This window comes from Stenella coeruleoalba (assembly GCF_951394435.1).
Source record: "Stenella coeruleoalba genome assembly, chromosome: 2".
NCBI classification, from domain to species: Eukaryota; Metazoa; Chordata; class Mammalia; order Artiodactyla; family Delphinidae; genus Stenella; species Stenella coeruleoalba.
Genome location: NC_137147.1, coordinates 109,725,836 through 109,752,531, shown reverse-complemented (window position 1 = coordinate 109,752,531; position 26,696 = coordinate 109,725,836). Strand labels below are relative to the sequence as shown.

Genomic DNA, 26,696 nt, shown 5'->3' with positions numbered 1-26,696 from the left:
TTGGCCCAATTCATGGCACAGAAAAAGCTGCCGGAATGTTTGCTGACTGCATGAGGGCGGCAGCCGCACACCACCTGCCCCGGAGTGCCTAGAATCCCACCGCCTGTGACCCTGACGCGCAACACGGCACAGAGGCCAGAGAGCCAGTTGGGACCCCACAGGCTCAGGTTTCCCAGAACAGTTTCTCTCCGGAACGTGGGTCTTCCACCTCGCTCAGAGTAACGGGGCAGGGCCTAAGCTTCTGAGGTAGACGCCGGCCTTAGGAGAGACGCAGTGCGAATCCTCTGTTGGCCTCTTTCGGGAGGCCTGAGTCTGTGAAGGCGCCAGTGGAGCCGCCGAGCAGCCTAGAGGGAGACTCCCCGGGTGGGAGCTCTCTCCAACTGGTACGAAGGGGCGGGCGAGGGCCTGTCCCCCTCTCGGAGGGCATTCCCTTTCTCTGGACCATGGGTTCTGGGGTACTCCCCTCTAAATTCTGGGGGTCAATAACGTTTAGGGGTGCTCCGAAGTGGGGGACGCTCCGGCGGTTCCCCCCGCCCCGGGCCCCGAGACCCCGGGACCAGCCGTTCCCCTCGGACGCTCCCCGCGGCCGCCCTTACCTGCAGCCCGAGGAGGAGGGGCCGCTGCCCACGCCCCGGCCCTGCCCGGCCCGGCAGCTCAGCGCGCCCGCCGCCCGCATCCCCCGCACTCCGGACCGAGCCCGCCCGCTCGCTCGCTCCGCGGCCGCCGCGCGCTCCCTCAGCCCCCCGCCCGTCCTGTTAGTATGTTTGTGTTGTTCTCCTTACGCCGGGTGATAGGGCCGTGGGTGTTTTGTATTTTTATGCCTTGTTGTATGTCCTGTTGCAGAAAAGCTGTGTAAAAAGATTAACACAAAGTAAAGTCGGCATACATGAATATTACCAACAGCGTGTGGAGCAAAACTCGCCCAAGGGAGCTGAGCGGCCTCCTTCCCTCCCAGCCGAGCCCCGAGTGGCGCCTCGCAGGCTGGGCTGTTGATGGTGCTGGAACCCTTGTGCAAGTGGGTGCAGGGTCCCCGGAAGGCCTGGATCGGTATCTGATACGCACTGCTCGGGCTGCAGACACCAGTCTCTCTCGGAATGTGTTTTGGGACTACTCCAGGACCTGGAAAGGAGGTGCGTGGTGGACATGGTCGGGCAAGGGAAAAAACAAACAAGCAAACACACAGAAACAAAATCCCAACTCTTGTTTCTGGCCCTTGGGTGACCATTAAATCTTCTACCACGGTGAAAGAAGGGGGAATGGTTGCTGGGGGGCCCCCAACTTCCTATCCCGACACCCCAACCTATCTCCCTGGCCAGCTCTTTTCTCCCTTTGCCCACATCGGCTTTTCCAAACTCCACCTCCACCTCCACCCCCATCTCCCCGCGGTGGCTCTGAACACACACCCTCCCTGCCTGCTGCACGGAGCAGAGAGCACGCCTGCCTCCGACGGGACTTATTTCAACCTCCTGCTCTCCTTCCCCCCACCCCTCACCAAACTTCGCTACGCCCACGCCCACCTTTTTCTCTCTGTCTAAGGCCAGACCTCCCGAGCTCTCAATCCATCTCCTCCCATTGGTTCTGCAACCTCAGAACCTTTCATTGTCTTCAGCCTCTTTCCTCTCAACTGTGTGCTTCTCATCAGTCTTTAAACAAGCTCAAGTCCTTCCCATCAAAGTCTCCCCCTTGCCTCCCCTTCCCCATCCGGCTACTTCCAGTCACTCTGCTCCCCTTCCACATAAACAAGAAGGACCCCCCCTTGTCTATGCTCAGCCTAATTTTTAGCTCTGTTAAAATGAGAAATGAGGTGAAAATATCTAGACACCAAGAAACCTAGAGACCCGTCCAGAAGGTTTATTCTGCATTCCCTTTTCTCTCTAAACAACATCATGCAGGTTTGGTTGTGACCACACTGGTTTCCGTCTTCTCCTTGGTGTATTTAAAAAATAATGTGGGGAGAATTGGATCCCCTAACTTTTAGGGGAGCTGCCCCAGAGTGTCCACAACCAATCAACCTGTTTCAAAGGGAAGGGGGAGGTCACCTTCCGATCAAAGCTCCATTTCCTCCTCGAGGCAGGCCCCTCTCTGTTCAGTCATTGGCACAATTTTGGGACGAGAATTTCCCTCGGAACTTTTGAAAACGCTGCATATTCGTTTTGTACCAATGATGTAAAATATGTCTTCGTGCGAAAGGGGAACACAGAGTTTGGTGAGACTTTGAATCATAAACCATCACAATATGCTTTGTTTATCTTTTTTTCCAGAAAGAGAAGAAAGCAATATAGCTCAATGGTGGTATTACAGGGTTTTCAGGCCTTTGGAAGAGAATTTAACCACGGGGCTCCTGGAGCCTCTTTGAAGCCAAGATTCTGGAAAGCATCGTCTACCTATGTGCTTTACTTTCTGGTCTCCTGGTCCGTCCGCCTCTGTTCTGCCGGGCCTCGGCCCCCACTGAGGCAGCGCTCCCTGGGGCCTCCCCACCTCCCTTGTCACTCCATTGCTGGAACCCCTTCAGTCCTCAGCATTCTGGCTGCTTCTCTGGTTCCCCGACATTTAATCACACCACACTGTGGGGTCCTTGGGCTTTGCCAAAGGGTCCGGTGGGGGTGTTGTACTAAGTCAGGGGTCACGTTAGCCTTGCCTGGCCTCCTGCCATCTTGCTTTCTTGCCATCAGCTTCTCCTCCCCTTTACCTTTCATTTTGCCATGGCACCTGCGAAACCTACCTCCCCGTCATCTGAAGCATCTCCCCCTCCTTTGAATCTTGAGATCTACTGACACCCAGGCCCTCCCGGGAGGGAGTGGGTGTTTCACCTTCTAAAACAAGCCCTCAGGGCTTCCCTGGTGGCGCAGTGGTTGAGAGTCCACCTGCCGATGCAGGGGACATGGGTTCGTGTCCCGGTCCGGGAGGATCCCACATGCCGCGGAGCAGCTGGGCCCATGAGCCATGGCCGCTGAGCCTGCGCGTCTGGAGCCTGTGCTCTGCAACGGGAAAGGCCACAACAATGAGAGGCCCACGTACCACAAAAAAAAACAAAACCAAAAACAAAACTAAAAATAGAACCACCATTGACCCAGCAATCCCACTACTGGGCATGTACCCTGAGAAAACCATAATTCAAAAAGAGTCATGTACCAGAATGTTCATTGCAGCTCTATTTACAATAGCCAGGACATGGAAGCAACTTAAGTGTCCATCAACAGATGAATGGATAAAGAAGATGTGGCACATATATACAATGGAATATTACTCAGCCATAAAATGGAACGAAACTCAGTTATTTGTAGTGAGGTGGATGGACCTAGAGACTGTCATACAGAGTGAAGTAAGTCAGAAAGAGAAAAACAAATACCGTATGCTAACACATATATATGGAATCTAAAAAAAAAAAAAAAAAAAGAAAAAAAAATGGTCAGAAGAACCTAGGGGCAAGATGGGAATAAAGATGTAGACCTACTAGAGAATGGACTTGAGGATATGGGGAGGGGGAAGGGTAAGCTGGGTCAAAGTGAGAGAGTGGCATGGACATATATACACTACCAAATGTAAATTAGATAGCTATTGGGAAGCAGCCGCATAGCACAGAGAGATCAGCTCAGAGAGATCAGCTCGGTGCTCTGTGACCACCTAGGAGGGGTGGGATAGGGAGGGTGGGAGGGAGGGAGATGCAAGAGGGAAGAGATATGGGGACATATGTATATGTATAACTGATTCACTTTGTTATAAAGCAGAAACTAACACACCATTGTAAAGCAATTATACTCTAATAAAGATGTTAAAAAAATAGCCTCTTCTGCAGTCATAATAATATAAACACTATTGAATTAGTTAAAATTGTGATGAACTGTCTTGAGAAGATAAGGAAGGAAAAGGAAAGTGTAGGATGTGTGGGTGCGGGAGCGTGCAGGCGGAGAGGTGTGTGATAAGACAACTTCATCTTCATCTTCTAGAATAGGAGGTTGGAAATCAGCAGATGATGGTCCAAAGTGAAAAAAAATCAGTCAGTAATCATATAAGCATATGATTGAGAATTAGGGAGGTAAATACCAAAAGAACTGGCTTAAGAGTTTGAACTTTGCAGGGCTGGATTACGAGACTATTGCTATTTAACCAATATTTATTGTACAACTGACCAAATAAAAATTAAATTAGGAAGATAAGTAAAACAGGTCAAACCAGAGCCTCTCTGCTTGGGCTAGGACGGCAGAACTCAGCACCAGCCCATCCCTGGCACTCTCACAGCACAATTCGAAACTAGACAAACCATGGTTTCAAAAAATTCCCAGAAAACAAGAGAGAACCGCCAAATGCCTTGGATGAGAAACAGCCACTTAAACAACAATTAATCTCTCTGTGATTCAGGATGAGAGAATTTTGCTGTATTTAGTTTCTACAGAGAAGCTAATGCAGACATCCCCTTTCTGTAGTTTATTCAGCACACAGAATCTAGAAGAAGCTAGAGTCACCCCTGCCCCGAAGCTAGAGCCCTTCCCCACCCCCACCCCCCACCGTTTCGCCGCTACTCCTGGCTGAAGGCTGAAGGCCTTTCTGGTCCTTCACAGAGATGTGAGGAGGTCTTGATAAAGCAGGTAGGGAAAAGCCCTGTTCTCAGAGCTGTCTCTGACAATGTGTAGAATTTTTCAGACACTATCTCGGCCAGTTTAAATCAAGGAAACTGCATATTTTGGTTAAGTCCTTCCTGGGCCAAGTTTTTAGATAGATTTCCAGCAATGTCAATGCATGGTATATAATTATAGTATCTTCAAATTAGGAAGAGGCTGCATGAAGATGGTAATATAACCTACTGCATTTAGAAAACTTTTCAGCCTGAATCATGTAGAACAGGGATGTATTTTTCACTATCTTATTTCACAGTCACATGTGAAATATGTCTTTTTTAAGCATTAGGAATTTATATATTTATAACATCTGCAAAAGAGAACATTACACGTGGGGTCTGCCCCAAGGATTTCCAGGAACACCTCTTTCTGTGGGGTTTGTAACACAGAAGAGTTTTTTGAGGTGTGTCCCCAGGGTTTGCCTCTTCATCTGAGAACTTTCACACCCCTGGCCATTCCCAAGAATGGGCCCTGCCCTACACACACACACACACACACACACACACACACACACACACTCACAGAGCCACAGAACAGAGAGGTGGCCAACCCAGAGGAAGCACTCCAGAGGCAGCTGAGCCAATTGCCCTCCCTGGCCTGGGGATTAGGAATTGGGTCACCTAGAGACGGGTCAGTTAGTATAGGCACCAAAGTTTAGGGTCATGAAAAGACCAGCTGTGTTTCAGCAGAGATGAGAAAGCCAGTCTGCAGGGAGAGAGAGAGAAAGAGAGTGAAAGAGAAAGAGAGAAGGGAAAAAGCAGATGTACTGGGAAGCAGAGATGAGAGATCTCGTGTTCTGAGAGAGACAGTCATCGGGCAGAGACCAACAGAGGCCAGGAGACAGTGACCAAGCAGCAGAGTGATGGACAAAGACACAGAACACAGTAGGAAAAAAAGAGAGACAGAGTCATAGACTGAAAGACAAAGGGACAGGGCGATGGCACCGTGGCTCCCCACATGTCCCTCCACCCCCAGCTTGGCTGCTCCTTGGCCCAGGAGGTAAAGCACCACTTTCCTGTCCTTTTCAGAATAATCTGAAATCTGGGTGATTCAGTCACCAGACAGTGCTTGGGACTGAAGGGAGCTCGGCTTCAGTTTTGTTTCTGTTCTGATAATTTATTTTTACCCTTTTTGGGGAAGGGGGCATTCAGTGCTTTTTGTTTTTTTCTCCAAAGGGAAGGGAATTAAGCATGACAGTCAGTATAACAAAGCTTGCTAAATATGTCTCTGTTCAGACAACGGTATTTTTTCTCTAACTGCAGTCATTAAGTCAATGCTGCTGTAGGTGTGACACTTAAGTGACTGGGTTTTTATTTTTGTCCCCAAGGTAGAAAACTCTTGCCTACTTTCTTACTGTGCACTGGTTGGGTGAGGTGTCCAAGATTGTTCTGCAACTTCAGAGAGCCAGGAACGGTTGATCCATGTAGGGCTCTGCCTTTGTCATCCCTGTGGAGTAAAAACCCCGCAACAGCAGGTTTTGAGACTGTTCTGTCCACCAGCTTGTAGTGTGTAGTAGGTACTCAATAAATCCTAGAATGGACAATAAATCCTGGAATGGACAAGGGACACACAAACAAGTGCCTGTGGGTATAACCAGGGCCCAGGAATGGGCGGAGGAGAGCACAGGGGGCCGAGGTCCTGGGCTTCAGGGGTCTCCCCCATTTCCAGGTGGGCCCCAGTGGCCCCTTTCCTGCCGTGGGGCTGGCTGTGACGCTGCCTGGATGGAGTCAGGGCGGGTCCTGGGTTATGCCTGCCCTGGGACAGCAGAGGCTCAGGAGGAAGTGGGAGCGAGCAGGCTCACTTCCGGTCTGGCTCGCGGCAGAGGAATAAAGCTGGTTCCAGGGTGGAGCTCACGAGGGTGGGAGCCACAGGGATCTGAGAGAGGGACCTAGGCTGCCCTTTTCTCATCACAGCGAACATGCTAGGCTGGGCTCCGATGAGGCTGCTGCCATCTCCCCCCCTCCATTTCTTCCTGTGTCCCTGCCTCAATTCTGCAGGCGCAGGAGGGAAGGGAGGGTGCCCAGCCCAAGCCCATCCCGGCTGTGCAGAGGGATCACAGGGTCTGGGGAGACTACCCCTCTGGTCACCACCCAGGTGACCTGAAGTGTCACAGAGCTGCAGTTGCCAGTGGTGGGCTGGGCTGCAGCCTCCCCAGCTGTCCCGGCGGAGGGTTGAGGCTGCCCCCTCCAGCCCCGCCAGCCCCACCAGCCCTGCCAAGTTAAGGCAGCAAGGCCAGCGCTGCTCTCCCAAGTGTTGATTCAGTCGTTTGTTCATTGACTGACTGCCTCCTCCCATGAGAACCCAAGGCCCAGTGGCCCACAGAAGGTGCTCCATAAGCATCAGAAGCAGAACGAAGGGCTCTCCCTTTTCAGGTGTACTTTAGTCTCTGCATTTCACCAAAGGCTGGCGAGTCCATTTTCCTGAGTTTCCGGGTCCGAGATTTCCTTTAATTTTCTTCCTGGCTTCGGGAGTCCTGGGGGGCCCTTGTCCCCTAAGGATCCTGTAGTTTTCACTTTATTGTCTCAGGCAATGGCTGTTGCCACGTGAAGTTCAAAGCTGTGCTGGTTATCAACATTTTTGAAAGTCATCTGACTTTGTTTCTTCTGCTTGAAAGTTGGGAGAAGCCTTTATTTTTCCATCAAGTTTAGGAATTTCACCAGAATATATCTTAGAGTCGGGTTGGCTTCTCATTTGAATTGGTACAAGATGGTACATCTTACTTCATTGTAACAATTTAGCAAATGTTAAGGGCTTACTATGTGCTAGGCACTGTTTTAAGTTCTGGGGAGACAGCTGTGAAGAAAACAGAAAAAACTCTCTGCCCTTGCGTGTGTGTACCTGTGTGTGTGTGTGTGTGTGTGTGTGTGTGTGTGTGTGTGTGTGAGAGAGAGAGAGAGAGAGAGAGAGAGAGAGAGAGAGAGAGCGCGCGCGCGCGAGCGAGCGCGCGCCCACGCTAGAGGGAGGGTAGAAGGGAGGGAGAGGGAAATAGGAAGAGAGAAAACAAACAAGTTTTGATTACTGATCCCGTTCCATTTATTTATTTATAAACTTCAGGAACTTCCCCCCCCCCGCCCCATATTAAATCTTCACACTTTATCCTAAATGTCCGGCATTTTCCCCGAGCTTTGCTTCCATCTCTCCATTAATTTCCCCCATTTGCCACAGAGGTTTCTCTTGCCTATCTTGTTTAATAATCCAATCTCCTCTAATCCTATTAATCACAGCTTCCAGTGACAAGCTAATGTGACGGGCACCCACTTGCCCTGCACTGTCCTTGTCTTATCACCCCGAGAATTGGTAATAGCTGTTTTCTAAAATCTTCTTTCATTTCACGTGAGACATCCTTTTCAGAGAATAGGATTAGCAATACAATTTCACTGCTTTCTTCTTTTACTTCTGTGCTCCGGGCTTTCTCACTGACATCAGATTAGTTTTCTTCCTCTTATATTCAGACTTCCTTGCAATTCATGTGTAGATCCAATGAGAGCAAGTGGATTTTTTTTTTAATCATTAAACCTTGTAGTATATATTCGTTCAAAAGGGAGGAGAGGGCTTCCCTGGTGGCGCAGCGGTTGAGAGTCCGCCTGACGATGCAGGGGACACGGGTTCGTGCCCCCTTCCGGGAGGATCCCACGTGCTGCAGAGTGGCTGGGCCCGTGAGCCATGGCCGCTGAGCCTGAGCGTCCAGAGCCTGTGCTCCGCAACGGGAGAGGCCACAACAGTGAGAGGCCCACGTACCGCATAAAAAAAAAAAAAAAAAAAAAAGGGGGGGGAGAGAGAGGAAATCGGGAAGGAGAGGAGGGGAGGGGAGAAGACAGGACGATTTAAATAGGGCCTCCCCTTCTACTCAGAGAGGGCGTGCCCCGCAATGAGCAGAGATCGGAGATGTGGTGGGAACCTGTGGTTCTCTCCGTGGTCTAGGGTCCCACGTGCCCCTTATATGTGAGCATCTCATCATGACTCTAATATCTAAAGATGTGTTTTTCAAACAAGACCCATAAGGTAAACCAACTACTTCATCTGCCCAACCAAAGAAACAGCTATCTCTTCCCAACTGAAGGGAAAACTGGCTGAAGTGGATTTTCAATAGATGGTACTATACAGTAGAGAAATGTATGGGTAATTTAAAGGGTTTTCATGAGTGACTCTGACTATATGGGGTAAAGTCTTACATGGAGATTTTCGAATCCAATCCTCATGTAAGATGTGACCCCATTGTACTAGACGTCTCAACCGCAGTGTCTGGGATGCCATAGCCCCTTCTGATGGCCAAAGTGGGCAGACCCCTTTCCTCAGAGACCCCAATTTATAGGCCCCCCCCCCCGATAATCTATGGCTTGGTACAAATAGGCCACATGAGCCAATTGGATTCTCCCTCTCTCAAACCTGAAATTTGGAACCACCAAAGAAGGAGGCTGCTAGCCATGGCAGCTGAGGCTTGAAAGTCACACACTGCCACTTCTGCAGTTCCCTCCTGGTCACACAGGTCAGCCCTGTTCACTGGGAGGGAACTTCATGGACACAATTCACCAGCTTAACATTTATGGGTACCTGTGATGTGCCAGGCACTGTTCTAGGTTGTGAGGATATAGAGATGAACAAGGTCCCGGCTCTTATAACACTTACCCAGAGGGCTGCTCTAGGCAAGCAAGAAATAGGTACATGAGCAAGATGGTCAGAGAACAGCAGAAAGCCCTGAGTTTTGGAGTGAAGCCATGAATTTTCTCTGCAAGTAACTATTTTCTTTTTGAGAAACAGCTCTCAGCTTTCTATTGGGTTCTGTTGTTGTTTGTAAGATTAAGTATGGAAGAAGGGTTGATGATGAGGTTAAGTAACTAAGGGGGTAGATTGTGGAGGATAAACGTCATCAACTCACTTTGGCTTCAAAACCAAGGAACACGCTTCCTATATTTTGAGAATTCCCCACCCAATGAACTCACACCTCCCCATGGCGGAAGCCAGATCGTTTCCCAGCCTCACCTGCAGATGGGGCAGAGCATGTGACTTAAGACGCCACCAATCTGATGCACTTGCATGAGGCTAAGTGTCACTGAGAAGCAGGTGCCAAGGCATCTTCTCTAGAGAGGATGACAGCAGATCCACCCGGCTCTCAGAGGCAGCAGGAGCAGGCACCCCAATGGTGGTGTCCAACATCAAGTGCACCCCCAGGGCAAATGACGGTGTGAGCAATGGGGGTTATCCACACAGATGGCCTCCTTGCCTGGTTCTCTGTTTTCCTGGAGATTTTATGAGGTACCTAATATCCTTTAACAAATTCCTTTCCAGCTTAGACCAGCTAGAGAGGAGTCTGTTGCTTGTAAACAAGAACTCTTGCTGGTACATGAAGGGAGAACGGCAATAAACAAGATGATTTCAGATAGAGGTCAGTGCTAGGAAGTAGTTAGCACACAGGGATGTGGATGGGCATCTCCTAAGGAAAGGTAGCATGACATTGCAACTGACTGCATGGCAAACCATAAAATGCAAATTATGTATCATCACTCACGTAGCATCTACACACATGTAACAGTGAACAACAACCAAAAACACAAGGTGATGTGAAAGAGAGTGACAGGCTAGGGCAGGGGCTATATTTTTGATAAGGTGGTCAGGGAAGCTTGTCTGAGGAGGTGACATTTGAGCTGAGACCTGAAAGATGAGAAGGAACCAGCCACGCAAAGATCTGGGTAAGGAGAATTCTAGGCAGAGGGAGCAGAAAATATAAAGGATGAATTGGGGAAGCTGAGGGATATATGGAAGGTTGGTGTGTTTAGTGGGTAAAGAAGAACACGATGAGGGACTTCCCTGATGGTCCAGTCATTAAGACTCGAGCTTCCACTGCAGGGGGCACAGGTTTGATCCCTGGTTGGGGAACTAAGATGCCACAGGCCGAGTGGCACAGCCAAAAGAAAAGAAGGACATGATGAGATTGGACAGTAGGTAGGGGCCAGTTCATGCCAGGCTTTGCAGGCCATGGCCAGGCATTTGTGTTTGATTCTAAGGGTGGTGGGAAGCCATCAGAGGCTTTAAGCAGGGAGTGATAGGGTACTGTGGTAGCCAGTCTCCAAAATGCTCCCATTGATCCTCACCTCCTGGTATTTACACGCTTGTGTAGTCCCTCCCACACAGAATATAGCTGATGAGTGTAACCCTAGAATACTGCAGAAATGAGCATGTGACTTTCAAGGCTAGGTCATAAAAGACATTGTGACTTTGGGACTTCCCTGGTGGTCCAGAGGTTAAGACTCTGCACTCCCAGTGCAGAGGGCCTGGGTTTGATCCCTGGCCAGGGAACTAGATCCTGCATGCCGCAACTAAGAGCCTGCATGCCGCAACCAAATATCCCACATGCCACAACTAAAGGAGCCTGCACGCTGCAGTGAAGATCCCTCGTGCCGCAACTAAGACCGGTGCAGCCAAATAAATACTAAAAAAAAAAAAAAAAAAAAAAAGACATTGTGACTTTGTCTTGCTCCCTGAGTCACTCCTTCTGGGGAAGCCAGCTGCCACGTTGTGAGGATGCTCAAGCAGCCCGATGGAGAGGCCCACTGGTGATGCACTGAGACCTCCTGCCTACAGCCTTGTGAGTGAGACACCTAGGAAGCAGATCCTCCAGGCCCGGTCAAGCCTTCAAATGACTACAACTTCAACCGACATCTTGACCACAACTTCACGAGAGACCCCGAGCCAGAACCACCCAGGTAAGCAGCTCCAAATTCTTGACCCATACGTGTGTGTGATCATAAATATTTGTTGTTCTAGGCCACTGAGTTCTGGGATAATTTGCTACCTCTACCCATTCTTACGGCTGGTGTCTGTTCTGCTTGGTAGATGCCCATGCTTTAGTAGTTGTTAGGTATCTTGACTATTAGCCCTGAGTAGGAGTAATGACACAGAGAGGAGGTAGAGTCATGAGTGAGAGGAGACCAAACGGTGGAGGCAGAGAGAAGGGCAGCACCCTGGGGAGGGCTGGGTCACTCGTGCTACTTGGGGGAGGACAGAGCAAAGACCTGCATCCAGGTTGTTCTCCTGGGTTCCCAAGTCTGTGTCCTCACTGTAAATACCCCACGACTTTGGGTGAGACGGGTGAGCTCTCTTCCTTATTCCACTCCGAGCAATTTCAGACCTGAGGCTGGAGGATGGGGCTGTTGTCCTGGTTCCCTCTCTTGGGCCGAGTAGAGCGCTCAGTCCAGATATGGGCACCGGCCACCGGCCAGCTTCCTCCACGCAGTTATGACCGCATACTCACCGCACGTCAGCCTCCCCAGCCAGGTGGGAGAGGGGCTGTGTGAAGGGATTCCATTTCTTCATCTCTTCCCATTAGGAGGGGCTGGATTATATGGACTCAGATTCTGAGCTATGCTCCTCTTTAAAAAAAGAAAAAAAAAATTTGTTTATTTGGTTGCGCGCGGTCTTAGTTGCAGCAGGCGGGTTTCTTGGCTGTGGCTCGCCGGCTCCTTAGTTGTGGCACTCGGGCTCCTGTTGGGGTTGATTTCAAGGACATTTAAATGGGATTTAGGGATGGGAGGTGCTGGAATTTCAGCTCACTCTAAATAATTTCTTGAAAGTCAGACACATGGCATTAATTTAAAAAACACTAAATAGAAAAAGTTCAAACAATACAAAAATATAAAAAGTGAACTCCCCTTACTCTTCCCACTCTCTGATTATTTAGATTATCTTTGGTTTTTCTCTAATACAAATAGTTCTGTGATGCACATACTTGTTCACATTTCCACGAACCGTTGAGCAAGTATTTCTAAGGAATAGATTCATAGAAGTTTATCTGCACATTTTACATATGCTGATGGGTTCTCCCCATTGTCCTTCAAAAGACTGTACCAGCCCAAAAGCCCACACTATACAGGAGCACGCCTTTCTTCTTCCCCACGTTAGATATTATCACTTTAAAAATTTGCATTTCTCTGATCCCTAGTGAGCATAAATGTCATTTCTCAACTAGTGGCCATTTGAATTTCTTCCCTTGCAAATTGCCTGTTCTTGTCCTTTGACCATTTATATCTTGGAAAATAAAGCTTCATCCTTTGATATGAAGGGACTCTGCATATTTCAGGTTATTATGCATGTTGTACCTAATGTCTATCATTTGCCTTTTGTCTTTGATATGGTCTCTAGCCCTACAGAAGTTTTACATTTTTATGAGGTCAAATCTGTCCACTTTTCCCTTTAGGGCTTCTAGATGTTGTCTTGCTTAGGAAAGTTTTCCCCACTCCAAGAATATAAAAAATATTTTATCATATTTTTTTCCAGTGCCTTAATAATTCTGTTTGATGGCTGATGTCAAATTGTCCTCCAGAAAGGTTTACCAGTTTACATCCCATCAGCCGTGTGTATGAGCCCTTCCCCACACCCTCACCAGCCCTGAGCATCCGCAATCTTTCCAAATCCTTGCCAGGGGTGAACAATTTGTATCTTGTTGTTTTAATTAGCATTTCTTTAATTATCAGTGAGATCCAGAATCTTTTCATATGAGTATTAGTTATTTGTATTTCTTTTTCTGTGACCTGCCTGATGGCATCTTCACCCTGGTTTTTCTGTTGGCTGTCAGTCTTTATCTTTTGATAAAGGGCTCACTGTTTCTTAAGGAAACAGTCCGGCCCCGTGTGTTAAATAAGTCCCCCTGGTTTGTCCTTATATCTCTGCTGTCTGCTAGCAGCATCCGTTGCCAGCTGCTTGGTGCAGTGGGGTGGGGGAGGAGCCACACGCCCCCGGTCACCTTGTCAGCCGCCTGGGCCTCTCCTGCTTCCTGTGCCCGCCTGCCCTGCCCTTGGTGCACCCCAAAGGCCAGCCCCTCCCTTTACAGAATCCTCTTCTGAACATTTATGGCTGGACTTTCACCTTCAACTCAATTCCAGCTATTTGCCTTTCACTCTTCAGCATCCTTTACTCCTCATAGTTTCTGATAATGAGGATATCCCTTTGTAGTTTCTAGCCCATGATAGATTTTAAAAATATATATATATTTAAAATTAATTAATTAATTAATTTTTGGCTGTGTTGGGTCTTCGTTGCTGCGCGCGGGCTTTCTCTAGTTGCAGTGAGTGCAGGCTACTCTTCGTTGCGGTGCTTAGGCTTCTCATTGCGTTGGCTTCTCTTGTGGAGCACGGGCTCTAGGAGCATGGGCTTCAGTAGTTGTGGTGCGCAGGCTCAGTAGTTATGGCTTGCGGGCTCTAGACCGCAGGCTCAGTACTTGTGGTGCACGGGCTTAGTTGCTCCATGGCATGTGGGATCTTCCCGTGGGATCGAACCCGTGTCCCCTGCATTGGCAGGTGGATTCTTAACCAACGCGCCACCAGGGAAGTCCTGATAGATTTTTTAAAAATACATATTTTTTCGATCGGGTTGAAACAGGTGCTCAGGCTGCCATCTTGATTCAATCTCTCCACCATTAATTCTTACCTAATCACATAACTGATTTCTCCTGTTGTTTCTTCTGGTTTTATTTATTTATTTATTTATTTATTTATTTATCACAGGCTCTAGGCGCGTGGGCTTCAGTAGTTGTGGCTCGCGGGCTCTAGAGCGCAGACTCAGTAATTGTGGAACATGGGCTTAGTTGCTCCGCGGCATGTGGGATCTTCCTGGACCAGGGATCAAACCCATGTCCCCTGCATTGGCAGGCGGATTCTTAACCACTGCACCACCAGGGAAGTCTGTTTCTTCGGGTTTTAAACTGTATTTTCTCCAAGATTTCAGGTCTAAAATCATTTGGTAAAATGTTTATTTTACCCAAGACATTTTAACAAGCTTGCATTGTCAAGCCACACTCTCATTCACACAAACCAGATGACCACGGAGACGTTTTTGAATTGATAAATGAGTGAATGAATGAATGAATGAATGAAATCAGCTTCTAGACCAGAGGCTGCCAATCAACCTGTCCTGGGCTGGGCGCCCGGTAACCCTGACCACAAGGAGGTGGAAGAATGCCAGGGGGCGCTCTTTACAGGCCACAGCCCCTTCTCCAGTTAATACTAAAGTCTCAGGTGTGGCTTCTTGGGCAGTCATTTATTTGTATTAATATTGGCCATCAATAGATGTAATAATAATATCCCTGAATTGGTCAGAGGCAACTCTCAGGCTTCCTGGAGCCTGGGCCCACTGGATCTTCCATGTTGGAAACTCTGGGTGGCTTCTCATCCTTTTCTTGTGCTCTTTTCTGTGCTCCATCCTTTCCCTTCTCCTTCTTTGGTCCTCTCAAAATCTGATTCTCCTGCTCTCATCCATCTCTACCTGTCTCCATGCCTTTCCCAGTGTGTTCCACAGAACATCAGATTCACAAGATGGTCCTGACAAAAAGGACCCAGGGGTTGAACACATTTGAGCAATGCCGACTTAGTCAACCTCTTGGAGGTGGGTTGGCACGTGAGGGCCCCTTGCGAACTCCTTCAGTGAAGACAGCTTTTCACTGTGCTTAAGCAGCCAGTACCCCAGGCCTGCAGGAGCACTGCTCTGTGCACCCCTTATCAGCATTCTGCAGAACTAGCATTTGCCAGGCCTTGCCATGGGGAGCGCTGGTTCTCAGGCCCCCCGGGTGGGAAGTGATTAAACAGCGCTATTTGCAGTGGCTAGAGGGGTGTGCTGGTGTAACCATGGATGCCCAGGGAGTTCTTTCTTCAGAAAGAACCTGGAGCCAGAAGTGACACGTTTTACCAACTCCCACTGCTACCGGCTGATCTGAAAGAGAAGGCAGAGTCAGAAGCAGGAGCCCAGATGGCAGACCAGCCCCCCGGGCTGGGGAAGACACAGAGCTGCAGAGATTCCGAGGCTGCTTCTTGGGAAGTTCAGCCTCACAAGCTGGTGAACTGAAGCAACTCTTCGCTCCAGGGGACTTATGAGAAAGTTAGTGAGGCAGCACACAGCCTGGGAGAACTGCTGAACAACCAGGCCTCCCGATGGCAGAATAATGGCCACGCAGGGGCCTGGGGAACCTTCTCTCCAAGGCACTGCCATTAATGTGGCTCAGTTTCACTGACACTCCACCCCCACCCGGATCTCCCATTCAAGCTTCAAAGTCCTGGGAGGGAATATCTGATTGGCCAAGTGGATCAAGCAAACATGCCAGGGGGCCCTGTGTGCGCTGGCCTGGCTTCTGGGAGGGGAGGGCCCAGCAGCCTCCAGTTTGCCTGGCTCCTCCTGCAACCAGTAAATGGGCCCCTGGCAGTGTGCCAGGCTTGTTGGAGGGAAACCAAGGCCCTGCAGAAAGCAGTTGAGGAAGATCCAGTACTTACAAGGCCAGGTTTTGAGCAGGTGAGGAATAAGCATCATCTGAGGTTAGTCCTGAGGCTCCTGAATCAGGAAAGCTGGTGCGTCCAGAAGATCCAAGTTTGGCTGCAGGTGCCCTGGCCAGACTGGTCAGTGTCAGTCACACCAGCTCCTTAGAGAGGAGGGTGGGGGTACCACAGGAGCCCTCTGCGTGGCGAAAACTATTCAGGGCTCCTTTCAGAACGTGGGCTTGTTCTTCTCAAGAAATCCTTTTGTTGTGTTTCTGAGATCTAGCAATAAAGGACCCATTTAGTGAAAAGAGTAACAGTTAAAAGGATAGCTAACATTTAGGAAGTGCTTACCAGGAGCAGGCACAACCCCATCATCTCTGTTTTATAAATCAGGAAACTGAATCACACAGAGGCCACTCGCTTGCCCTGGCTTCAGAGCCACAAAGAGGCACATTTGAACCCAGGTCTCTTAACTCTGGAGCCTACACCCTTGGCCCCTGAGCAGTACTGCGTCTAGGTCTTGGTCCGATACACAGGCCTGACCATATGTCCCTGCTTATGCTGGTTGTCCTGGCACAATTATTAACAGTGTCTCCTTTCACTCACCAATGTGTTCTGGTTTGGATGACCAATTTTAAGGAAAGTAGGGTAGGTGGAACCAGGATTAGCATCGCAAGATGCTGATGGGCAGAGTTTGGAAAACCCAGTCCACAGCTGCTCTCCTTGTGCCAGAACCCTGGCTCTCAGTACTCATTCTCCCAGGGTGGGTCTGTATTATATTAGTGACATGGCCTTCACTGCCCCTGGATACCCGGGCACTTTGTAAGGAAGGCTTCCAGGATTTCCATACCCCAAGGCTCTTTGTTTCTATTTGGACAAAGAGCTTAGTTTTCTCCCACCCCCCTACATCTACTTACCAGGGTCTTCTCCCTGTTTTCATACACTACCTGGCTAGGAAAGCAGCCACTGTGGTCCCTGGTGCTCCCAGGTAAGAGCAGCTATGCCCTGAGTGTTTTCCCCAGCAGTGGGTACCGAAGATTAGGACTTTGGAACCTTCTTGTCCATACTTGCAGGTGAGTCCTGGAAGCAGAGGCCTGGGCTCTCCACTTGGACTTGGCTATCCTGGACAGAGTGCTGATGGAAAGAATGATATTGGGTGCCATCTAGCTGGGTACTGGGGAGTCAGAATTGAATGAGAGGCAGTCCTTTCTTCAAACTGTTCACAGGCCAGAGGGAGGGCAGACTCTGCTACAAAATCAGCCCTACAGTTAATAAGTAAAGCTGTGGGCACAAAGTGCATCTCAAGCACAAAAGAGGAAATGAACAGAGAACGTGTATCAGTCAACTATTGTCACAACAATGCTGCATAACAAATGACCCCATAATTCAATAACTTACTGTTACAAGCATTTATTTCTGGCTCATGTGTCTGCACACTGACTGGGGCAGCCCTGACAATTTCAGCTGGGCCTGGTTAGACTGGCTCCTGGGCATGGATTACATGGAGGTCTACCCTGCCTCTCATTCTCCTGGAACCACTAGGCCATGCAGGGAAAGGTGTGCTTGTGGCAATGGCAGAAACACGAGTGGGTGGGCTCTGCCACCAGCTCATGCCAAGGCTGTACTCCACGTTTTGTCTCCAAATATCTCATTGGCCAAAGCAAGTCACATAGCAGAGCCCAGGAGCAAAGGGGCCTGGAGGTATACCACTGCCAAAGTGGGAAGGCAGAGAAGTAAATATTTGCCAAGCAATAATCCAGAACATACAAAAGGCTTCACAGAGGAGGTGTCATTTGACCTTGGTCTTGAAGGAGAAGTTGGGTTTTTCCAGGTGAATATGGGATTAGGCACTGCTGTCAAAGGTATGAAGTGTGTGTGTGTGTGTGTGTGTGTATGTGTGTGTGTGTGTGTGTTGGGGGCGGGTGCTGTTAGGGTAGTGGTGGTGGCCTGGTCACAGAGGCCCCCTGAGCCAGAAATCTGGCATGTCCTTTCTTTGAAAACAAGGCACTTCCCCGGTGGTCCAGTGGTTAAGACTCTGTGCTCCCAATGCAGGGGGCATGGGTTGGATCCCTGGTTGGGGAACTAAGATCCTACATGCTGCATGGTGCGGCCAAAAAAAAGAAAACAATACTCTCTGGGTTCCCCACCCTAGTCATTTTCTTTATTTCCAAATTCTAAGACTTCAACTATGTGCAACCAAATACAAGTTGAAGACTCTGTTCAGCAAGGAGTCACACTGGAAAGTATTAGTGCTTGTTCCTACATTGGGGATTTATGCCAGTTTCACTGGGCATAAATCAGCCGATTTTATAGCCCGCCCACCCCCTTTTCAGAATTGAGGCCTCCAACCTTGCTCCTAGCAGCCACCCCTCTTGGCTGTGACCACCAAAGCCCTCCCTGAACAGACTTCTTGGGGACAAGTCAAGTCAAACATGAGGTGAATCAAAGTCAAGAACTCAAGAATGGAGGGCTGGGAAACCCACTCTAAAAGGACTGGCAGTGAGCAGGGGACCCGCGCACGCACAGAGCAGGGGCCAAACAATGGTGGGAAGGATGGTTACAGGACAGGATGCAGGTAGTTACAAACCTTGACAATGTAAAAATAAGAACTCACAACATTTGGGAGGGGGGAAGAGATAGGAAGTGGGTGAGCTCATTTCCTCATCCTAAATCCACAGGCTGTCAAGAGATGCCATCTACAGTTGAAGCATATTTCAAGAATGAATTCAGTCCCTGGGTATTTTTCTTTCCTTTTAATTATTTGCAGCTTGGCAATTTCTTTAGTTACATTTAGGCTTCTTCTTTTTTTTTTTTTTTTTTTTCCTTTCTGTTAAACACTTTTCCCAAAAAGAGCACGTACCGTGTGAACACTTTTTGGTAAAAATTTCCATCAATCTACCTGTCCTTTTCTCTGAATAGGTGCATAGACAGATGTCTCCCTCGATGCTTCTGGGGGTGCTGGCCTTCCAGAGCACTTGAAAATTTTCTTTTTTGTGCTCTTCAGTGTTACTGGAAGTTCTTTCTTTTTATTTATTTGGCTGCTGCTGGGTCTTAGTTGCAGCACGCGGGATCTTTTAATTGCTGCATGTGGTCTCTTTTAGTTGCAGGGCTCTTTTAGTTGCAGCATGTGGGATCTAGTTCCCCCACCAGGGATCGAACCCGGGACCCCTGCATTGGGAGTCTTAACCACTGGACCACCAGGGAAGTCCCTTGAATTTCTTATAATGTGCGTTCACTATTATTGTAGAAGCAAAGCCTTTTATTTAAAAACTGAAAATACATTTCTGGAAAAGAGAAAATCGGGTGCTCCCTTCTGGCTCGTGCTTCCTGCGTGCGCTGCCGGACCGTCTGGTTCCCGGGTGGGTGAGGGGGTCAGTCCAGCCCCTGGGAGGCGTGGGTGCGTGGCCCGGGCACCGGAGGCCCGGCGGCGCCGCTTCCCCAGCTCCACCAGCACGTTTGAACCTTGGGGACCCGGCCGCGTGCAGGGTCTGTGCTCCATGTGTCGCCGGGTGACTCTGTGCTGCTCTGGGCCTGCTTCCTCATCCGGAAACCCGAGAAGCCGTCCTTGGCCTGCCTCACGTCCAGGCTGCTGTGAGGGATGTGTGATGTGCAGGGTCTGAGTGTTCACAGTGGAGCGGTCACTAGAGAGACATTAATACACTCTGCCATCATAGGATTCGATTCTAAGCCACGGTGCCGCCACCCCAGGCTAACGGTTAAATTGGAGAGGAGAGGGTCAGGTGGCACTGCCGGCTTTTTCCAGGTCCCAACAGCCACTCTATGCTGCAGCGCCATCTAGTGTCCACATGGGGACACAGGCCCATATAACTGGCTTAGGGTAAAATTTCCATACTTGCAAATGGTAAAGGGCTCATTAGGCAAACAGGACCTAAATACGACCAGTTTAAAACACTCCTCCCCATACAAAGGTTTGGTATTTCAAAGCAAGCATTATACAAATTCAGCACTTACAAAGATGTGTGCATCCTTTGTTTGAAAGGACAGCAAATTCGTGCAACAAGTGATATTTATAATAATTGACATTTCTTGAGTGTTTACGATGTGCTTGGCACAATTCTAAGTGCTTTCATTATGAGTTCATTGCACCCTCTACAAAGCTGTGAAACCAGGGTGGGGTTGGAGGTACTTATTGTTTCGCTTTAAGATAAGAACCCTGGGGCACACAAAGGTAAAAGTAAAACCTGTCCCTCTGCTAATTTCTGAGGGGAGGCAGAGGCTGCCTAGTGGGCCAGGGAGGAGGAGGGAGCCAAATGGGAAGCTACTGCCAGGCTCAGGAGAGGGAGAATGGGGGCTGAGGCAGCCCTTAGGGACTCAGGCTGGATCTGAGGGGAGGAGGAGAGCTATGCGGAAGGGCTCGCTCTCCAGCTTGAGCATCAGGGTAGTTAGAGGCTGTGATCCGAGAGGGCGGACAGTAGTTAGCAGTTTGAACATATTTACAGTAAGTCCCCTACATACAAACCTGCAAATTGCGAACTTTCAAAGAGGCAAACATATATCTGGTTGCAGCAAGGAACCTGTGCCATCAGCGTCTGGTGTGAGTGAAATTGCAGCTCGCCCTTCGACTCCTATTGCTGACGATCCTTCAGCTCTACCGTCTCCCACCTCCTCTCCCTCCTCCAGTCAGTAACTCTTCTTTCCTGTTCACTCGATGCCAGCCCCTGGATGCCAGCTGTTGTACTGTACTACTGTACTTCTCAAGGTTCTGTACTGTAAGATTAAACATGTTTTCTTTGGGCTTCCCTGGTGGCGCAGTGGTTAAGAATCCGCCTGCCAATGCAGGGGGCACAGGTTCAAGCCCTTGTCTAGGAAGACCCCACAGGCCGCGGAGCAACTAAGCCCATGCGCCACAACTACTAAGCCTGCGCTCTAGAGCCTGCGAGCCACAACTACTGAGCCCGCGAACCACAACTACTGAGCCCATGCACCTAGAGCCCGTGCACCACAAGAGAAGCCACCGCAGTGAGAAGCCCGCGCACCCTGTGCACCGCAATGAAGAGTAGCCCCCACTCGCCGCAACTAGAGAAAGCCCGCGCGCAGCAACAAAGACCCAAGGCAGCCAAAAATAAATAAAAATTTTTTTAAGTTCTATTGTTTGTTTTTGTTTTTTTATGTATTATTTGTGTGAAGAGTATGATAAACCTATTACAGTACAGTACGATATAGCTGATTGTGTTTGTTGTGTACCTAGGCTAACTTTGTTGGACTGCGAATGAGCTCTCGGAATGGAACTTGCTCGTATGTAGGGGACTTACTGTATTGAGCACCTACTACATGCCAGGCACCGTGGCTGTAGAATTCAGGTAGAAGACACGGCCCCTGTCCTTGCAGAGTCGAGAGCCCCGTGGGGAAGGCCGGTGTCCCAGGTGATGATGAACGCTTGCCGGTGTCCACAGACCCGTGAAGGATGGTGCAGCGGGCCGCACGGGGTGGAGTGCGGGTGGGCCTGCGCTGACAGGCACGTGGGGTAGGAGGCTGGATGTGGGAAGTCATCAGCTTGGAGGTGACGGCCTGGGGACAGTGGGTCTGAGAGAGGAGATGGCAGGGGAGGAGGGTACACATCGGAGATGGATATGCCCTGAGAGAACAAGAGGAAAAGGATTTACTAGAGCTGGAGAGAGGATCTGGGGGGAAAGGGAGCGGCCTCAGGGCTCAAATGTCAGGGGAGGGCCAAGGAGGAGAGGGACTGGACAGGCCAGAGGAGTTGAGAAGGGAGCTGAGCATGAGCGACTCTTCCAGGAAGGGAGGGAGGGAGGCAGGGCCATGGTTGGAGGAGAGTGTTGTTTCATTGTTTGTTTTTAGCAAGGAGGAGACCATCTACAGGCTGAGGGGAAAGAGCCACTGGAGAGGATGAGAAGGAGGCCTGGCGGAGGGCAGGGAATCCTTGGAGGGAGCACAGATCAATCACACATGAAAAAGGAGAACCAGGTAAGGCAGAGGGGAAGGTGGGAAGGATGGGTATAGATTTGGGCAAGTTTACCAGGAAAAAGAATGGAGTGGGGAGCAGGTGGGAGCAGCTGGGACGCGGAGGGAGCTGCCCCCTGAGGGCTTGGAGTTCCTGCTCATGAGGAGAGCAGGGCCCTGATGAGGGCCTTGAGGAGAGGAGAGGTCTGGAGTGCCCCTGGATGGCAGGAGAGGGACGGGGTTAAGGGACAGTGTGTGGTGGTTGGTTCTGGCAGGACTCCTGGCAGAGAAATTTTCAGGATCAGAGCAGAGGAGGGCTGGTGAGGGTGTCATGAAGGCCTCTGACCCTGTGGGCTAGGCCGGGGAAGGAAGGGACAGGAGAGGACAGGCAGACTGAGAGGAGGGACAAGGAACAGAATCCTCGGTTGGGTCAAATAACAGGGTGTGTGTGGACCAGAGTAGAGATGGTGGCTCAGGAAGCTGGGGTCAGAGAAGGGATTTCTAGGATTTCAGAAGAGTCACCTTTATGACAAGCCCTGCATGTGGCTGGGGAAGTGGGTCTCTGAAGGCAGCCGAGGCTGTTTGCTGTTGGATAGGCTGGGGCTGTGGGCCCTGCTGGGACATGGGGAGGGGGTCTGGGGGTAGAAAACAGAGTCCAAGTCTTTGGTGAAACGGGAGAAAGGGCTAAAGACCCGGTACATGAGGCAGAGTAGCATCAGTGGCCTGAACCTCAGAAGGGGAGGGGTGTTAGGGGAGGGCAGGCGGGGGGTCTGGAAGGGGCGCCAGCAGGGGGAGCAGAATCCTGAGCCCCTACAATGATGTCTCTGTCCTGGGTCCACGTGGCTTCAAAGGAACAGCGTGCCTCCACTTCCTTCTGAACTTCTCTCAGGACTGGGCGCAACAGCAAGTATTAAGAACACGTGAGAAGCGGGCCACGGACCAGAAATCTCTAACTGCAGGCTGAGCTGAGCGAGGAGGGCTCTCCGCCAGTTCACCTCACCGTAGGCTGAAGAAAAACACCAAATGCACAAACAACCTTATTGTGCTGCTTTTAATTACGAAAGATGTAAAATGATGCATTATAAAACTTGGAAGCTACTTTGTACAAATTCCAATCTTTAAATATTGTTTAACAAGGAACCTGGGAACTAGGATACTGGCGGGAAGTCTGATTAGTTGCTGTGATGGTTCCATCACGAAGCAGTGGAAGACACACGCTCGGAACCGTCTGTGCATGAATCAGAAGAGCGATGAGAGGCGGAGTTGGAAATGTCTTCAAATATGCAAATGGACTGGAATATAGATTTCAGCTCGGGTAATATACAGTAGACTTAGGAGAAATGAAACAGGACAATGGAGAATTCATGTTGATCTTGACATCATCAAAGTTTCTCCTGACACTGTATGTCCTGAAAACCACAAACGTACAGAAGGGAAAAATAGAAAATACAGATAGGTTTTTAGTGCTATGCTGTTTAACTGCTAGTAAATGAGAGTAGTACAACCATCGATTTCTTGTGAAAAACTAAATACTGAAAAATAGTTTACTCTGAAGTCTGCAGCCACTTCAGGTGCCAAGGACCACGCCTGGTTTGTTGCGAAGGCAGCAGTGAGAAGGTCAGGGCGACTCCTGTCCATGGGTGTCCTTGACACCATGTAAGCAACGTGGGTTATATAATGCCCAAAACCTTTTCACAGGAAAAGATGGGATGGATGGACCTCAGGACAAATTGAATTCAGTGCTAAACCTCACTGTCATCATTATACTACCCCAAACAAGTCACTTTTCCCAGGAGCCTCCATTTCCACGAGTCCCTGGCGAATGCCCAGGGGGAGCACACTTCGTCCTGTAGGTCTCAGGGTCTCCAGCTGTAAGACTGGGCTGCTGTGCAAAGAGAGTTGGGACCCTGACACTAGTGATCCCCGTGGGTAAGGCACTGTGTAAAGAGCAGATTATCCTGGAACCTCCATTGTTCAAAAAAAACCTCTGAGAACATCAGCACTCCTCCCTGTCTGAAAGGCCAGATCGGATCTGGGGGGCTCTGACAAAGGAAGGCAGCCAGGATCTGGCTTCTTATGGCACACTGGGGTGCTGGGTACGATGAAAGGCCCTTTTACTTTAACAAAAAGTCACTGCCCTCTGAGATTGGGAAGTTTAACTGGAAATATGGCTTCGAAGGGGAGGCCAACTGCCTCTCCCTGAGCCAGAGCTCAGGCAGGGAGGACTCTGGTTTGACTTCCTAATTCAGTAGCAGGGGTTCAGGGTGAACGTGAGGTGGGAAGACTTGGGCTCCACAGTGAAGATGGAGCAGTGCACGATCGAGGTTACTGGAAAGACTGGAGGGAAGGGATCCCCCTGAAGACAGAAGGAAATGAGACAAGGTCTAGAGAGGTTAACAGCCCAGGACGCTGTGACAGACCCCTCCGGCCACCAGGCACACGTGTCAGATTCAGACCCACAAGGTGCAGCCTTGCTTCTTTGGGTGGGAACAGTCTGGACCCTTCAGCAACACCCCTGCTGTCTCCTGGAAGGACACCGGCTGTCTGGGCAAAGGCTCCGGCATCTTCATCCCTCCTTCAGTGTGTCTGTCCTCTCTGTGCTGTCTACCCATGCCCGCATTTGGCCCCGTTGCCCACCCTCCTCCCCAGACGGCTTCTAATCCCACCCATCAGGTTTCTGGTCAAGGGCTGGCCTGGACTAAGTCAGAGGGGGCAGATGGTGGTGGAAATATAGTAATACTGTTTTGTGCTAAGAAACTGATGACTAATGATGGTTTCATAAATTAGGCCTTCATTTTACTATAGACTATTTCTTCAACCTCAGAGAATGAATCTCTTCCTAACACAATCGAGAACAAAACCTGGGTCTGAGAGGGAAGATCTTTTGAGATGGCCAGGACCCCCGAGGTCCCGGGAGGTGGGAGGCCTCAGTTTGCTGACCCACTGTGGATGCACTCAGAAGACAGTTTCCACCTACCTGCATACTCTGGAGGAGCACAGGGCGTGCAGTCTAACCGTGGATTTGGTCACCTAGTGTTAAAAGCATATTAAAGTGCGTGCTTAACTTAACCACAGGCACAAGTGTTAGAAAAGCTGAAGCTCTGAGAAGATTTGGTAAGGAACAGAAACAGTGAAAGATTAGACTGCCTCACAGCAAAGCAGATTCATTCATTCGTGCATTCATTCACTCATTCACGTGTGCATTCAACGCACGGTTCTGCAGCACCTGCCCAGCGCCAGGCACTTGTTAGGTGCTAGGGGTTCGATGATGACTAAGGCACAGTCCCTGCCCTCAAGGAGCTTACGGTCTAGTGGGGTTATATGAACCACCCCCATTCCAGAGAGAAACAGCTTCCCTTTGCTGCTGCGCAGCTGCTGGGTGGGCCCAATCCAGACCTCCAGCCACCCCCTCCAGCTGGTCTGTAGAGAGGGAGGCCTGTACGGTCCAGAACTTGTCTGGAGGACTTCGTGTGTCTCTGAGATAACTGCAGCCCCCTTTCTCTCTTCCCCAGCCTCTAAGAAGAAGCACCGTTCTCTTCAGGCTCATCTATCACCAGGGGATTTTTTTTTTTTTTTTTTCAGTGACTGAATAAAATAGTCTTCCTTTTCCTCTTGTCCATAGGAAAAGGGGTTCTGAAGCAGCAGAAAAGAGATTACAAACTGAGGGGGGGGGGGACAAATTAGAATTCAGTTTGCTTAACTCAAGTCTGTTCTTGGACTTGTGGTAAAAAGCCTTCTTCATGTTAGAATTGAGGCCTCTGAGAGAGCCCTGGCCCTCCGCTCTGCCCTGGAACATCCTGCCGCCGCTGAGGCACGATGGCTGGATCAGAGAAGGCATCGTGGGGCTGTGGTACCGTTGCTGGATGCTGAGCGAACTTCCGAAGGCCTGTGGCCCCTAACCGCCCCCCACTCCGGGTCCTTTCTTCAGTGTTGATTGAGATCAGTGGTTCTGAGCACTACACAAGGCTACTGAGGCCTCTCGCTATATTTTTACACATTTGACCCATTAGATGGCCAGTAAAAGATGTAACGGTTGTGGTGACGACCAATTCATCGGAAGCCCCAGAGCAGCCTGCCCGCAGCAACAGGACCTGTGCCGCAGGCCTGAGGGGCGGCGCCCAGCTCTGTGGTCTAGAATGAGCCACGGCGTCTGAGATGGGACCTTGTCTGCGAGCTGGGAGCCAAGGAATTGGTTCTTTCCGTGTCAGAGCCCGTGATAACTAACGCCCAGGGCTGCAGCTGGCTCCGTCCTATTCCGTTCTGTCTCAGAAACAAGCCCTCCCGCCCCGTTCCTTTCTGTTCACAGTCGGTCAGCTCGAAGTGCCTCTTCAATAGAGGGGTCGAGCAGGCCCAGGCTGGAATCACTTAGCATGCTGAGTCCGTCCAGGCTCAGGGGTTCGATCTGGAGCTCTTCTTCCAATGGAAACGGAGTGTCCACGTTTAGGTTGACCTCGGGCATGCCTGCCAGAGCACTGCCGAGGTCTTTGAACAGGCTGGTGCTCGAGTCTTCTGGAAAGGGCAGCGGGAGGGGAAAACAATGCGGATTAGGAGGCGCGAGGGCCCAGGTCACTAAGAGGACACAACTGATGACAACCCCCAAAATGCCGTTCCTGTCATCTTCCCAACCAGGACAGTCATCACCTGTGTCCCAACCACTCCTGGGCCTACGGTTTTGCTCTGGAATCTATGTTCTTTTCAGTCAGTCCCACAACTCCCAGTTTTGCAGGTTTTCTCCCTTGGAACAGTTGTCAATCACAGGAAGTTACGTAGTTCGGAAAAGACCTGGGTCACCAGGCCCCTTCCCTACTGCCTCACAGTCTCTGGGGCTGGACACCTGCATCTCAGAAAGGTAAAGTTTCATTTTCTGCTTCATATAATGTTATGTTGTCTAAACTATCTTACAGTGGTATCTGTAGAAACA

General features: G+C 49.9%; 1 protein-coding gene across 1 annotated transcript in view; it reads right to left on the bottom strand.

Moving 5' to 3' along the window:
• Positions 1-22,811: 22,811 nt before the first annotated feature.
• CRTC3 (CREB regulated transcription coactivator 3) overlaps positions 22,812-26,696 on the bottom strand; it is a 99,977-nt gene continuing 96,092 nt past the window's right edge. Inside the window, exon 15 of the mRNA XM_079910122.1 lies at positions 22,812-26,284. Within this exon, the coding sequence (XP_079766248.1) occupies positions 26,076-26,284 (209 nt within the window). The 3' untranslated portion in view covers positions 22,812-26,075. The remainder of the gene's footprint in view (positions 26,285-26,696) is intronic.